Source organism: Balearica regulorum, chromosome 4 (assembly GCF_011004875.1).
Source record: "Balearica regulorum gibbericeps isolate bBalReg1 chromosome 4, bBalReg1.pri, whole genome shotgun sequence".
Classification (NCBI taxonomy): domain Eukaryota; kingdom Metazoa; phylum Chordata; class Aves; order Gruiformes; family Gruidae; genus Balearica; species Balearica regulorum.
The window spans coordinates 18,241,891-18,257,197 of NC_046187.1; the positions used below are offsets into that span (position 1 = coordinate 18,241,891).

At 48.6% G+C, this 15,307-nt stretch overlaps 1 protein-coding gene across 1 annotated transcript; it reads left to right on the forward strand.

Moving 5' to 3' along the window:
* The first annotated feature begins 49 nt into the window (after window positions 1-49).
* On the forward strand, window positions 50-14,394 carry HPSE (heparanase). Its single transcript, XM_075751304.1, has 12 exons — window positions 50-355; window positions 2,103-2,248; window positions 3,624-3,749; window positions 4,120-4,293; window positions 4,747-4,918; window positions 5,532-5,579; window positions 7,584-7,677; window positions 8,298-8,404; window positions 9,271-9,385; window positions 11,258-11,376; window positions 11,531-11,677; window positions 12,386-14,394. Exons 1-12 carry the CDS (start codon window positions 189-191, stop codon window positions 12,543-12,545), a joined length of 1,575 nt encoding a protein of 524 aa, XP_075607419.1. The 5' UTR covers window positions 50-188; the 3' UTR covers window positions 12,546-14,394.
* The last annotated feature ends 913 nt before the right edge of the window (window positions 14,395-15,307 follow it).

A 15,307-nucleotide genomic window follows, 5' to 3' on the forward strand; every position in this document is an offset into this window, starting at 1 on the left:
CGCTGCGCTTCAAGGATGCTATTGCAGCCCGAAGCCCCTTTCGGAGGGTGAGGAAGGTCTCGGCGCCGGCTGCTCACGACACCCGTGTCCTCCCGGCGGAGGGCGGAGGGCTGCACCGCCGCCCCCGGGTCAGGCCCGCCCTCCGCGGGGGTGGTGCTGCCGGCGGCGCGGCGGGCCGGGAGCGGAGGATGCTGCTGCCGCTGCTGCTGCTGCTGCTGCTGGCGGAGGGGCGGCGGGCGGCGGTGCTGTGGCTGGGGCTGCGGGGCAGCCCCCGCGGGGAGGTGAGCCCGGCTTTCCTCTCCCTCACCCTGGACGCCAGCCTGGCCCGGGACCCGCGCTATGTCGCCTTGCTCAGGTGAGCCGCCTGCCTCCCCTTTTGGGCAAAGGAAGAAGGGCCCTGGGGAGGAGGAGCAGCAGAGGGGTCCCCCAGTGCGGGGGGTTGGGTGGTGGTGGGGGGGGGAGAAGTCCCCGGCAGGCAGAGAGGTCCGCAGCCGCGAGGAGGGGAGCCCGGGCACCCCGGCAAGGAGCCGGCAAAAGCGCTGCTGCCCGAAGTGCTCCGGAGGGGCAGGGCAGGGGAGCGAGCTGGGGGTAACGGGGGACCCCATTCCTGAAGCTGGGGCCGGGGCAGGCTGCTGGATCCCCTCTGCTTCGGGATTCACTAATTTCATCCTCCCGGGGCAGCAAGGCGGTACCTGCCGCGGGTGCGAGATGCGCCGTTTGGCGTGTGCTCGGGGAAGGAGCGGCAGGGCTGGGCGGGTGGAGCGAGGGCGCAGCTCGGGCGGCGCTCGCTGGAGGCAGCACGGGGATAAACTTGGGAGAGGAGCTGCTTTGGAAGCAGGAGAAAAAAAAAAAAAAAAAAGAAGGAAACTGCCCGAGCGGAGGGGTTACGTGTGGCAGGGCTGGGGGCTGCTAGGCCTGCCGCTCCGTGAGATAAAAATCATCTGAGTCTTCGGACAGCTTTGCAGACATTTGCCAGGGCACTGTCAACATAAAGTCAAATAAATGCTGAGGAAGATTTGTCACCATCAAACCAGAATTGAGAGATGCTAAAAATGAAGCCTTTTTTCCCTCTTGGGTAACACTGAACAACTCTGGACTGCTGAGTGATGGTGCTCTCTGCTTGTTGTTTTGTTTCTGACCTCTCTCTTGCCTTTTCTCCCCTGCTTTTGCTCTATTTTTTTGTACTCTTTTCCTTTTGATTGCACCTTTATTTGGAAGCTATCTTAATTATTTCCTTTTCATCTGTCTGATCCCATTTTTCAGCCCCACGGTATTTTTCCAGTCCTGATTTCCCTCCTCCCACCACTTTCATTTTTTCCTCCTCACCGAGGTGATTCTCCTCACCTCAGGTCTCCAACTGCCAGCCCCAGCCACGCACCTTGGGGTTCAGTCTGGTTCCACCATGAGGAGCAGGAAGTACTTGGTGGCCTCTAATCTGCTGCGTGTCACCACCGAGCAGATAGTGCTTGCGCACCCAGCATCCTCCAATGCCTCGCAGTTTCCCCCAGTGAAGGACGGGTGTCGGTACTGCACATCCTGCGCAGAGTGTGCAGAAGTCACAGAGGCAGAGCTTATGTTATTTTATAAGCGAGTTTCACTAAAGCTAACGCTTGTCCCAGCAGGGACTCTTAATCTCTCTTGGGTATAAAAGCGATCGCTTTGGCTGTCGCAGATGGAAATTGGGACTGATAATGTAAAGTCAGTTTTACGTCCGCCTTCTCACAGGACTGGTATGTTAGTTTTGTATAAACCAAAAAATCTAGGGGAGAAGGATGCTTAGGACAAAAAATACCTGTTTTGAAGCAGCTTTGCCCACAGGATTTGACTCCCTGTCTGTGAGCGTGTTCCCTGGGGCACGTCTCCCCCTCACTGCCTCACTGACGCTCCTCTGGCCCGCTCAGCCAGCAGCATCTCTGTTGCGCAGTGCAGAGGGCTGGGGCGCAGGTCCAGTGAGGGGTCGGGAGTGCCCTGAGGCTACTGGGTAGCCCCAGGTCACCTACTGCAGCGCATCCCTCCGAGCTCTTACACGTTTAACCTCTACACCCAAGCCATCGTCTGCATGAATATAGGGTTTCTTCTGTTTCTTGATGTCCCTTCCTCAGCAATCCCAAACTGCGTGCCCTGGCAACGGCCCTGTCCCCAGGCTTCCTGAGGTTCGGTGGCACCGAGACAGATTTTCTCATCTTTGATCCCAACAAGGATTCAACTTCAGAAGAAAAAATCCTCTGGGAACTTCAGGCCCAGCAAGGTAAAACGGGCATCAACATGTTAGACTCAAAACCATTTAGGAGGTGGCTTTGATGCAGGTTGGGGATGCCACAAGGGTATGACAGCAGTGCTGGGGGTCCTCCAAGGGGTCAGCATTGTTCTTCTCCATGGAGAGGAGATCTGTGGACCTTCAGCAAAGCCTGTGGGAGGAGCTGTTCCAGCTGCGGGAAAGCAACGAAGAGCACGGGTGACCTCATGTCCACCCCGGCATCTGCTGAGACTCTCCGTTTGCCACCCCGTGCTCCCTGCAGCAGCCTTGGAAACTCTCCCACCGCTTGGGAGGTGGCCAAGGTCAGCTCAAAAGTTGTGGTTTAGTTATGAAAATTAAGTAACTTATGGAAGAAATAATCAGATGAGAACAGAGCATCTGTTTTCTCTCTCTCAGCCAGAGCTAGGCTGAGGGCGCAGCCTTGCCCTCTGGTTGCATCGGCAGGGCGAGTGCAAACCCACCAGACCACTGCCAACTGCTAGAGTTTGATCCTGGTGCATGAGGTTTCCCACTGCATTAAAGTCTATTTCCTCTTTAAACCTAGAAAAAGCACATAAACCCTTCTAGAGGTGTTTCAGATGAAAAAAATTCCCATCTATTCCTGTAGTACATAGCACAACAGGGCAATTGTACGTCACTGTACAACTGGTGATGCTTGGTTTTGAAGTCAAATGGTACTTCCCCCCCCCCCCCCCATACTGTTTTGTTGAGTGGCTGCCTCCTCTCTGGGTAATCGTGACTCCAGCTTCTGCCTTTCTCTCTGGTTATGGCTTGTTCCTGGTTTACATGCTGAGAAAAAACATGAGCTTTAAAGAAAAAATGTCTTATGACTCCTGCCGGCGTTGCTGTTGGAGCTACGCAGGGCAGTCAGCACTTTCCCCTGCCCGAGACAGGCAGCGCAGGAAGCATTGCCCCGTATCTGCCCAAAACAAGGCGGGCCATGAACCCTGCCATGCTGCTGCACACCGGGGTGGCTTATCTGCTCCTCGGGCACCACAGCCCACGCTTTGTCAGCTCGCTGGAATGAGGGTTTCCGGATGGTGCTCCAGCTAAAATAGTTTATTGCAGAGTGACTGCCACGATACCAGCCTCCAGAAGCACAGCTCAGTCTTCCCCCCCCCCCATCTCTATCACCTAAAATTGGGGAATATACATAATATATATAATAGATTTTTATGCATCAAGCCAGCCCTCCATGTGGCTAACATTGTGAAAGGTAGGGATGTGTTTCACAGGAGTGCACGACTGTCTCTCAGCCTGGCACCAAGCAGTTGTGCTTCCTCCTGAGGGATGGAGCCCTTTGCATGCCGGACCCTGGCCGTGGAGACGAGGACTTAATTGCTATCATCCTTCTTCTGCTCCACAGAGGCTTGTGGCCCGAAGCCTGCATTTGCTGCTGTTGAGAAGCTACTGCTGGCCCAGTGGCCCCGCCAGGAGAAGTTGATTCTTGCAGAGCATAACCGAAAAAAGCACAAAAACACCACCATTACAAGTAAGACTTCAATGGATTTTTCTGCTAGGATTTATAACCAGGGGGCTGCAAATCTCTGCGCCGTGGTAAAAGGGTTGTAGGCTGTTAGGAGCTGAAACCGCTGAAAATGAAGATGCTTCTAAGAAATCTTTTTCTAATGTCTGCCACCTCGTATTTAATAGAATTCAGCTGCTGCAGGAGTTAGGCGGATCTCAGCCCCTTGCAGGATGGTGGGTAGTAAGGTCTGGGCTCTTTTTTCCAGCTGGGAGAGCTTGGCACATCTGCAGTACCACGCTAAATAAATACAGGCAGTAAAGATCGTCACTTGGCTGGAGTTCAACTAGCATGCCGTAACCTTGAGATAAACATCCCCTCTTTCTCCTCCGCACAGGAAATACGCTGGATATTCTCTACAGCTTTGCAAACTGCTCAGGGTTTCACCTGATCTTTGGGCTCAACGCCTTGCTGCGGAAAGATGGCTTGCAGTGGGACAGCTCGAACGCTCGGGCACTGCTGGACTACTGCGCTTCACAGGGGTACAACATCTCCTGGGAGCTTGGGAACGGTAAGTGCGAAGCCTGGTTGTGGGCCAGGCCTGCGGTCACCTGGAAAGGTACCACTGCAGGGTATGGGCTGGTAATTTTGGATGTTTTGGATGACGGCCCATAAATGCAAGGTGATGTTTTATTGGGAAATATTAAGGTCTTAATTTGCGAGGAGGATTTCACAGAAGGCCCAACCGAATGAGCAAATTGAGATGATTTTGCTGCTCCTACCAAGGCTCTGAGATGAGGTGAGTGATGTCCTGCGAGGTGCAGGATGTCACCTATGGGAACTGGCTGGGACAGAGTGCTTGAAAGGAGCAGACTGCATCACCTGGGCTTTTGGTTTCATCCTCATCACCTTCAAATATCTCACCCATACCATGCCAGATCATGTGAAGCCATAGGGGAACGAGCTGCCTTATATTGTGCCCCAAAACTAGAGTAAGGTGCTGATGCACATGTGTCTTCTCCAGAGCCCAATAGCTTCAGGAAGAAATCTGGCATCTACATCGACGGATTCCAGTTGGGGCAAGATTTTATCCACTTACGCCAACTTCTGAGTAACTATACCCTCTACCGGCACGCAAAGCTCTACGGTCCCGACACTGGGCAGCCCCGAAAGCACACACAGAGACTGCTGAGAAGGTAGGGCTGTGGGGCCCGGGCAGCACCCCCTGGGGTGGGCAGGTGTGGATAGCGCTGGCTGCACCCAGGTGCAGGGGGCACGAGGAGGCATCTGGACAGGGGTTTAAGGATTTCCTGCTCCAAATCAATAGTAAGGATGTACAAATGGATATATCCAGTCTAGTTGAGAACTGATTTCCTACATTTTTCTTTAAATTAGAAACATGGAAAATAATCTTCCTTGACTGGGGATGACTGAAATCTTACATGCATGAGCTCAAGGCTTAAATACTCAGCCAGCTGAAACTAAAACGCTAGCAGCACTTCAGTGATCCACCCTCCTTTCAACTGCCCGCTGGCTCTAGCGCTGTGTTAACGAGGGCTTTTCCCCTTAGAAATCTCTGTATGTTACACAAGCATTAATTCACCCCTCCAGCAATCCGCTGAGGCACCCAGGCTGCCCAAAGCCTGTTTAAAAGCCATCACAAGCGCGGCTCCGAAGCGGTTCACCATCGCTGCCGCCAGCCGGGGGGAGAGGGGAGGGCTGTGCATGGCATCTCGCTCATGGGGGGCCGTGACCCATCACCGGTACCCGCTAACGCCCCACTCTCCACTGCATCCCCTCTGGTTGCAGCTTCCTGAAATCGGGAGGGAAGGTGATTGACTCTGTCACGTGGCACCAGTAAGTATTGCTCAGATACCTTTGTTACTTTGCTTATTGCCTGTTTTCTTTACAAAATGTCAATTTGAAAATCTCAGCAGGAAGGAGGGGGTGAAATACTTCTTTTTAGCAGTCCTTGGGTGCCTCGCTGCAAACTCCTCTACTCAGAATAAGAGATGAGTTGAGCATTACAGAAATGCAGGTCTCCAAAGAAGCTACTTGGTGCAGAGACCCAAAAGCAGTGGCGGGGGTTAACGTAGGCAGAGCAGCAGGGAATGCAACACGTGCAAGATGGTCATTTTGCTTGCTAAATATGTGTACTGAGAAAAACAGAAGTGGGATGTGGAGAAAAAGATGGCATGACAGCTTTATTTCTCAGAAAAGCGCGAGGGGGTAGGTCACGGCTCCCCCCTGCACGAGGAGAGTTTCTGCAGCGGTTGAGCCTTTCCACATGTCGTGTTTCAACATGTACCAAAACCTAGTGAGATCTGAGCAGCAGTCCCAGTTGTTTCAAAGCTCCGAGTTGCCAGCCCTTTCAAATAAAATGCACTTTCCCTTGGGAAGAAGGGGGTGTCGTATAAAAGGAAAAGAAGGTTGCTCAGACTTACTCGGCAGAGATACCTCTGCTGAATTTGTGCAAGAGCAGAAGTTTTTTAACGTAAGGTTTTAAACAACCCGTGGGTGGCCGGGCTTTGAAAGGAAGTCAGTACCCCTGCCATTGGTGCTCTCCTTGGCATTGGAAAGGCTGAACCTGCTCGACTGAAACCTTTGCTCCCTAAAAGCAAATTCAAGGAGTCACTGATGACCCTGCTGGCAAATGCACCCATCTCCTTGTAAAAAATGCAGCAGAATCCTTGTTAGCTGATGCGTTACATGCTGCCTTTTTTCTCTATTTATGTCTGTTTGATATAAACAAAAAGCCCTGCAGGTCTGGCTGACCCTTACCCACAGAGAAGTGCTGGCAGCTTCTCCTGCTCCCCTGCGTTTGCTCTGTGAGTTAGTTCAGGCTGTGGGTGGGTCACTCGCCCTCAGATCCCACGGCACCCGCACAGTCCCAGCCCTTCGCTCTTGTGCCACGGCTGAGATGCAGTTTTACAGCGCCCAGGTGGGCAGCGGGGTAAGTTGTCCCCAGGGCACCTGCCATGAACTCTACATGTTTGAAAGCGATTTCCATGTGGTTTTCTTTCCGGAATCGAATGCAGCTTGGTGACATGCAGCAGACAGGTAACAGTGGGGAAAAAGATGCACATACTTATATTATATATATGTATGCATATATGACTTATCTATGTATTTTGAGCTGCTAGCAAGGCATAGAACGTGTCCTCTCCCCTTCCTGAGCTGTTCTTGCCCTATGGCTGCTTTAAATGGGCATGCATTATTTTCTTTACCAATTTAGGATTATCAGGTTTTAGCTTCCTGTTGTGGCTGGAAGACTTCAGCTGCTTCTGGTAAGACTGAGTGATAGCGTGATGAAATGCAAAAACCACAAGGATCCCAATTTTGCATTCTTTATTTGGACAAACCAGACTTAAAAGCTCCTCTGCTCGTGGTGGAGGGCAACCTTCATCCCATAGGGATGGCTCCGTCCTGTTCTCCTCCAGATGGCCAAAATACTCCAATAGAGGAACAGAAGCTGGGATCTGATATTTTTAATATATAACTTGATACAGTAAAGCAAGTAATCACATAGGAGTGTCAGACTCTTCAGCAAGAGATGACTTACAGAAGCTGGCTCTTATTCAGTGATGTTTTCTTCATTATAAATGAATAGATGCAAAAAACCCCTACTACTTCTGTTGATCAAAATTTCTGTGATATCCTCCCTTCATTGAGGTAATTACAGCCAATAGTCCCTTAAATACAAACAACATGCCTACACATTTGGAAAACAAAAAGAAAAAGAACTGGACAGAAAAATAGTACTGTGGATAAATATATCGAGTAACTTTTGGTGGTGTTTTGTACCAGTGGTGGTATTTTTCTTTAATTTTGACTGTGGGGCTTTTTGTTTTTTATTTTCAGTTACTATGTGAATGGACGAAGTGCAACGAGGGAGGATTTCTTGAGCCCTGAAGTGCTGGATACCTTTGCCACAGCTGTACACCAAGTCCTGGAGGTGCCTTGTCCTGTTCAATCATTCCCATGTTCAGTTTCCAGGGGGTTAGCAGAGAATCCGGCATAAAGTACAGTTTCTCACTAGCAATAAACGGGGATCCTCAAAGCTTGGGGGCTGCTGTCATTGTAAATTAAAAAAAAACCCAAACAATACTGATAACAAATCAGCTCCAGTAGTTTGCCATGCAGTAAACATGGGGCCAGATACATCACAAACCTACAACATTCTCATTTATCAATGTAGTCATTACTCAAGGATTTAATTTATTGTCATACTCCCCTCAATTCCTTTGTATTTTGAGATCCTGAGAACAGTAAAACTTAGAGTATACCACTGCTCGGCACGAGAGGACTTATAGGACCTGGCTTTTAGTGGTTTGCCTTGTAGAACCACATGTGTAGATGTGATTTATGTTCTTTAAGAGGGGGGAAATAAATCTACTTCTAGTCCTTTTGATCAAAATTTCTGTGACATCCCACCTCAGTTGGTGTTATGCCTTAAATGCAAATGTTGTACATAGGTATTTGGCTAAAGCACAAAATTTTGATTGCCCATTATTTCAGTTGCCAAAAAACATAACCGTTGTCTCTTTCTCTTCTTCCCTACGCCACGCTGGCCAGATTGTTGGTGGGACCGTGCCCGACAAGAAGGTCTGGCTAGGAGAGACAAGCTCTGCCTATGGAGGGGGAGCTCCCAGGCTGTCTAACACTTACATTGCTGGCTTTATGTGAGTACTATGTCACAGGTGTGGGGAAATTACACGTTTTACCAGCTGAAGGAGGTTGTGTACATACCCCACAGGAGAAATGTTTCCCTCAGGCTTCCCAGGGAGCGCAGGCAATGGGTTGGTTGAGGATTGCAACCTTCCCACTGCTCCCTGTGTGCCTCCCCCATGCCTGGGGTTCAATGCAGGCCCAGCTAATAGCAGATTCCTATGGGAAACAGGGGATGAGAAGCGTGACAAAGTTGGATTTCTGCCCTCAAACCTGCAATCCTAACTCCGTCCTTTTGTGAGGATGGAAAGTCAATCACAAGGTGGTTGTCCTTTTCCAATGTCATCCTTCGACCACCATGAAACAACTTACCAAAGGGAAATTTAGTCATGAAAACAATTTTCTCCAAGGACTCCAGTTGTAGCATTTTGTTGAAATAAAACAATTCAGGCTTTTTTTAGCACTTTGATCAGTTTGTAGATTCAGGGAGATAAAATTGCATGGGAATGTGTGGTTCACACTTTGCAAATTCACCAAAAACATGGTTGCAATGCCTATAAGGCACGATGATCCTTTCATCAGAGCCTTGGTGGGTCAGAAAGTCAAAGCCTGTTAATGGCAGGCAACCTTGTCATTGGTGTCGTGATTTCTCTCAGCCTTCAGGCCCTTGGCCAGTTCAGGAGCATCTGCTGCAGCTTCTGGTATTTTTTAATGTAATTAATGCAAGAATTGAATTGAAATTAGTTGTGTGTCTTTAAGGAAGTCAGCATCATGTCCTAATTCTTGCTTTCCTACTTCCCGAGCTGCTTGGAGAGAGGCAACAGTGTATAGCTGAGGTCAGCAATTTCGTCTGCCTGTTGTTTGCCTCATTTTTCGGCAGGTGGTTGGACAAACTCGGGCTTTCGGCCAGGCAGGGGATTGATGTGGTGATGAGACAGGTTTTCTTTGGGGCAGGGACCTATCACCTGGTGGATGCCAACTTTGAGCCTTTGCCGGTACGTATGCAACCCTGCTAACGCCATCTGAATGCTGCGTGCGTTTCTGCCCAGGCAATGCTGGATGTGGACATACAAGTCAGCTATTTTAACAATGCAGGATAGCAACAGATTTTGTAGGATAGTCACAGTTATCCTTACACCTCAAGTAAGCTCATGTTTCGTTATGGGTTCATGTATCATATATATAGAGAGATATACAAGATATTTACTGCCACTGCAGGGATGCAGCTAGTCTTCAGCACAGCAGAGACTGACTTCTGGGATGTGATGCTCTGATTTGTATGCAGACATTTCTGGAATTCACAAGGCTTTTCTGGATGGACTGTTTTGGTTTGAGTACTCCTCAGCTGAGTGATGAGTAGCTTTTAAACAGAAGTGATACGAGATATTGTAGTAAATTATATCCCAAGTGAAAACAAAACCATCATGAAGTCAAGACTCAAGCATTTCTTAGGTCATGAGCATATTTAGCCTTCAGTAGTGGCTGAAGGATAATTAGATGAAAACATGCATTTAGTATAGTTGGATTTATCAGGAAATAACATTCTGCTGCGATGAAACATCATTATTTGAACTACAGGTTGTTCTTGCATGTACAGCATGTTTCTTTGCGCTAGTAGCGCTTACCTTGGAGTGAGAGGTGAGAGGATAGCGTCTTTCTCTTTAGCTTTCCTCTCATTTTTCTGCTTCCAGGTTGTGATTTTCACAGGCTCATAGAGACTGTCTGAGAGAAAACCCAGCGTACAGGGGTTTTCTCTCCTGCCTGTTCAGCTGGTCCCTATGCCAGGGGCTGCATCGTCAGGCTTGTTGCTTTGGGCTTCTTATCCCCTCATTTTAAATAGATTTAATTCGAACTAAAAGGATATGCCTTGTTCCTCACCTACAGGCAGTACAGATGCTAATCAAGCTAATAATGCTTTAGAGGCAGGGAAATCCAAACCCAGGTCCACCGGTTTTAGTTAGCATGGAAATGACGCAGCACAGCAGCGTCAGGAGGCTGCACCTCCTTGCAGAGGGACTGAGCACGTAGGCTGATAGGAAAAGTCACTTTCCTGGGTTTGTGGTGAGTCAGGACAGAAACATGACAGTTTTCCTTCTAGAAAAACCTCAAAGACAGACAGACATGAGCTGGGAGAAGCTCTCTGAAACCCGTCAGCTGGAGCACATCCTCCCCTGGGGCTGCACCCAAAGAAGCAATACTGAAAAATGCAGCCTGTCTGTGGCCTCCTAGTCCCAAAACACATCTGTACAGACCACACATTCTCTTTGGTACGATCATGGACTTCATAGAGGAAAAGTAGCAATCAAGATGCAAGAAAAAGCAGACCTGGAAAAAAAAAAAAAGTCCGCACTAGGCTTCACTCTGCTCTCAGGCATCGTCCTGGGGCATCAGAGGATTCACTCTTGACTGGCGTTCAGAAATTCATCCTGAGATCTGTTCAAAGGCACGATGTTAGTTCCAGGGGCTGCTTCTGGGCATTGTGCTGTGGATCGGGCACAGGCTTTCCTGCAGGAAGGGCAGCTCATCCCTGCAGGTTCAGCCCTGAGGTGCTCTGTACCCTGCAGAAAGGCGTTTCCAAAATGCAAACAGTCTCTCCTCCACAGAAAGAGTTCTGAGATTCACATGTGAAGGGGAAAATGACTCTAAGGTACCTTGTCAACACAGCTGCTCTGCAGCTTGGAGGCAGGGTTTTCTCTTCAGCTATGCTGTTTGTGGGAATTTAAATAGATATGGTGAAAAACTTGGTAAAGCAAAAAATTATGGGGGAAAACCCCCTGAAATTACCAGCAAAATGAACATTATGTTAAGCACCATGTGGAGTACCTGGCGTGTATACAAGTAATTATGTGTGGTTTTGTGCCTCCCAGGACTACTGGCTCTCGCTGCTCTACAAGAAGCTGGTGGGTACCGGGGTGCTGCAGGTCAGCCTGGCGGGAGCCGACAAGAGGAGGCTCCGTGTCTACCTCCACTGCACGAATGCCCTCCAGTAAGCCGCCAGAAAGGGTGAAATATCCCAGAAATTGAGCCCATGGTTGGCCCTAGGCCAACAAAAGCAATTTGGGACAGCGTAAGGACGCATGTTATTTCTCTGAAACCTCTTTCTCTCCTGATCCCCACCCTCATCTTCTCTTGCTTTGCAGCCCAAAGTACAGAGAAGGGGATGTGACACTGTTTGCCTTAAACCTCTACAACGTCACCCAGCATTTGCAGCTACCCAATTACTTATTGAGCAAGCACGTGGATCAGTACCTCTTACTGCCTCATGGCAAAGAGAATATACTTTCCAGGTAAGTGTGCAGTTCCTCCTGTCTCTGTGGAAAGGATTGTGAGTAGAGCTAGGTGGCCTCTAAAACCTCACCTTGTTCAATTTGCAAGGTTGTGATGGGGAGGAAGAGGTTGCCATTCAGTCATCTGGGGTTTTTTTCAGTAAGGTCTGACCCCTGTTAAATCAGATCTCCTAAAATCAGACTGCTGAAAGCTTGCTAAGGTACAAGAATACTTGTTTGATGTTAATTGGGAAGCTTTTTCCTAGCAGGCTTCAAGGCTCTGGACCAGCTGCTAAAGTGCTTTTTCTTTTGCACAAGCACAAATATATTGGTTTCCCAAGTGCTGGCTCCCGATTTACAGTAAACGTGTTCAGGCTTTGTATGGTTTCTTTTGTTGTTACCACTAATGCATTGGCACGGGAAGGATCTGCTCTGTGGGCGTAGAAGATACCTTAATATTTGCAGGAGAAAAAACAACTAAAATTTGTACTTTTCAAAGCCTGTGCTGCTGTTAACCTCACTAGGAGAGAAAGAAACGTGTACTTTTCAAGTTGCTTGTGCTATGACTCTAAAGGACTCCTTGCAGAGAGAGTGCAGCACACATAAACCTTTAAGTGAAGATTAGTTTGACTTCGGGCTGAGTTTATGTTTACACTTCGGTCCAGAGCTGTTTGTGCTCGATGACAAACAGAGCACAGCTGCCCAAACAGTCTCTCTGTCCCCCTCCAGGTCTATTGAGCTGAACGGCCGTGTGCTACGGATGGTGGATGACAAAACGCTGCCAGAGCTTATTGAAAAACCCCTTGGTCCCGGCAGCGTACTTGGCCTTCCAGCCTTCACTTACGGCTTTTATGTTATCAAAAATGCCAAAGCTATTGCTTGCATTTAAATGGTTAATACACACGCAGGATAAATGTAAAGCACTTGGCTAGTAGGGAAGTTTAATCCTAGAAATTCACGTTTCTACCATGAGATTTAATTCTATCAAGGGATGCAAATGTAACGGCACTGCTACAATCTCTGGGCTGGGAAACCATGAGGTCCCACTGGATAATTTCTTCATGAAAGATGCTCGTTAAGCTCCTGGGAGAATTATCCAGGTAGATCAAGCCCAGGCAGGGGCTGGTTTTGCTCTGGGTGAAGCCAGGGTTGCTGCACTCGAGTGCGGGGCCCTTCTCCACACCATGCGTGGAGCTCCATCAGCTTCTCATGCTGCACTCGGGGCTCTGCCAACTACAACATCCCCTCTCCCTCTCGTTTCTGCAAGCACAGCTCTTAAAGCAGTTCCTTCAAAATCTTGCCTTCAGAAAGGATGAGCAGGGTTTTTATTTTAGCTGTATGGCTGTGATTTTGCCTGCAACCATGTGGGGAAGCCCAAGGAAGGGTGGTTGCTGAAGTCATCTCAGGGTCTAAAGCAGGGACACACAAAGCAAACCAAGGTTGGGGTGCCTGCAGGGGAAAACGTCTTGCCCAGGAAACCAGGTCCTCCGTGGGATCTGGGGCAGCACGGCACGTTTTTCCCAAACTAGTTCGGTCACAAGATGGAGCTGTAGCCACGTGCTTTCCAACGGTGAGTTTTTGACACGCGAAATGAGGCTGTTCCTGCAGGGTGGTCTACCTCTGCCCTCACACACTTCATCCCCAGGAAGAAAGGAGAGGAGCCCACCAGCGCCCAGGCAAACCGTCCGCAGTCAGTGGGTGCATGGCAAGGGCTCACAACTCCTTAACATTCACCACCCTGCAGGTGGTTCAGCTGGAAAGGACTTCCCTGAACCTATCTGCAGGTGAAGCCCTGCTTTATGCTCCTTAACTCGCTCAGGTCTCTTCTGTCCTTGAGGAAACTGGAGAGTAAAGAGACTGAGCAAACCACCCACACCTCGACCATGAGAGGGACTTCAGTGGCCTTAACCGTATCCTGGGGACAAACCTGCCCGGCCAGGCTGACATCCCTCCTGCTGGGGAAACAGCCGTTTTGGCCAGAAATCTGTGCTGGCGGTGGCTTTTCTCCCCAGCCGTGCCTTCCCCGTGCACACCCTGCTGCGGTTTGGTTCGGTTCGGTGTGCTGCCCCCCACGTTCCTCTGGCACACAGGCCGCTGGTCTGCAGGGTAGCAAAGCACCCCGGAGAATACCTGTGGTCTCCTGCACGTGTTGATTTGCATCTACTTGAAGATATATATAACCCGTGACACTGTCAACACCTCATGATATTTTGAGCACAGCAGGGGAAACTACCACTACCCCACCACTGTATTTCTCTTTTTAAGTTTTAGAAGGATGCTACCAGCTACATGAGGTTTCAACGCAGTGTCTTTTTTAATAAGACTTTAAAAACAGATGTATTTTTGAAGCTGTGATGAAATATTGCACAATAGAAAGGTTGTATTTAAGTTCCAGTGTGTCAAAGGAGTGTTTGTATCCACAGCACAGACGCATTCTGTGAAGGGTCATATATCAGAGGGTAATATAGATCAGAAATGAGAATAAGGAAGGCTAAGTTTGTTTACATTGTCCAAGTTCAATAAAAGAAGTAAAGAGAGCATAAAATGGAGTGGAAAGTCTTACATACAGTCAACATAAAGTTGTTAATATATTATTATTATAATGTAAGTAACAACTAAGACATCAAAGTTATTGTGTGCCTGGTAGCTTTCTTTTAGAACTTTTCTAACAGTTTTATTTATTCCAATGCTTGTGACTTTTATATTTGAAGATTTTAATTAAAGTGATTTATACCAGCTTTTGGCAATCTTCCTTTTTTTTTTTTTTTAAGACTCCTTTTTGGCATACTGATACCAGGAAACTCCCCATATTTGCTTTGGTCATACATCATCTGCACTTTGTATGATTCCCAACAGGAGTACCCAAGTAAATAAAAATGAAAGCTGGCATATCCAGGTTGGTGTGTTTCAACTGTAGTTGACCACCAGTTCAGAAGCCCTGCACCCCGCTGACTCAGACACCGTACAAAGGCTGATGATCGGCATGCAGGAACTACCAGGAGGGGTACAGGGATGTCTGGGCATACAAATGACAGCTGCTCTGGCTTCACCTCCCAGCCAGATCTCCTCTGAGCGCACAGCATGGTTCTTCACATGGCAAGAGGTATGATTTACAGCTCATGTAACTGCTTTCAACTTAAAAAAGCTCTACACACACCCAGATGACTTCTCTTTACAAGGTGGTGTATATTAAGCTGATAGCTACTGTTAGCTCTGTACAAACAACGCAGGAGGGAGAAGAGCATAGGAAGCGAGATGCTGGATCCCAGCATACCGAGACAGGTACGGTCAGAACCAGAGATGAATACCACCCTCGCAGGACCTGCCTGCAGCAGCAATGCCTGCCCCACGGGCACCTTATCTCAAGGGCTTTTTTTTCCCTCTGTGAATGTTGTAAACCTTGGGGTATCAACCTTGAAGGCCAGTATATATATGTGTACATATATATATACACACACACACACACACACACTTATCTGAGACCAGGAACAATGATTCTCGCACACGGTTCAATTTACTTTTGCATTTTTGACTCTGGAGCTTGGATTACTCACCTGGGATTTACTGTAAATCAGTTCCTGGAAGGTGGAGTAAGTTGCACCATGTAGACCTTTGTATAGGGGATCATTTAATGTATACGAAAATAAGGAA

Bases quoted from the DNA above. Each gene is read 5' to 3' on its own strand.
- HPSE (XM_075751304.1), top strand. From the start codon at position 189: ATGCTGCTGCCGCTGCTGCTGCTGCTGCTGCTGGCGGAGGGGCGGCGG. The intron at 3,750-4,119 runs GTAAGACTTCAA...TCCTCCGCACAG, and splicing joins CAAAAACACCACCATTACAA to GAAATACGCTGGATATTCTC. The intron at 8,405-9,270 runs GTGAGTACTATG...ATTTTTCGGCAG, and splicing joins ACTTACATTGCTGGCTTTAT to GTGGTTGGACAAACTCGGGC.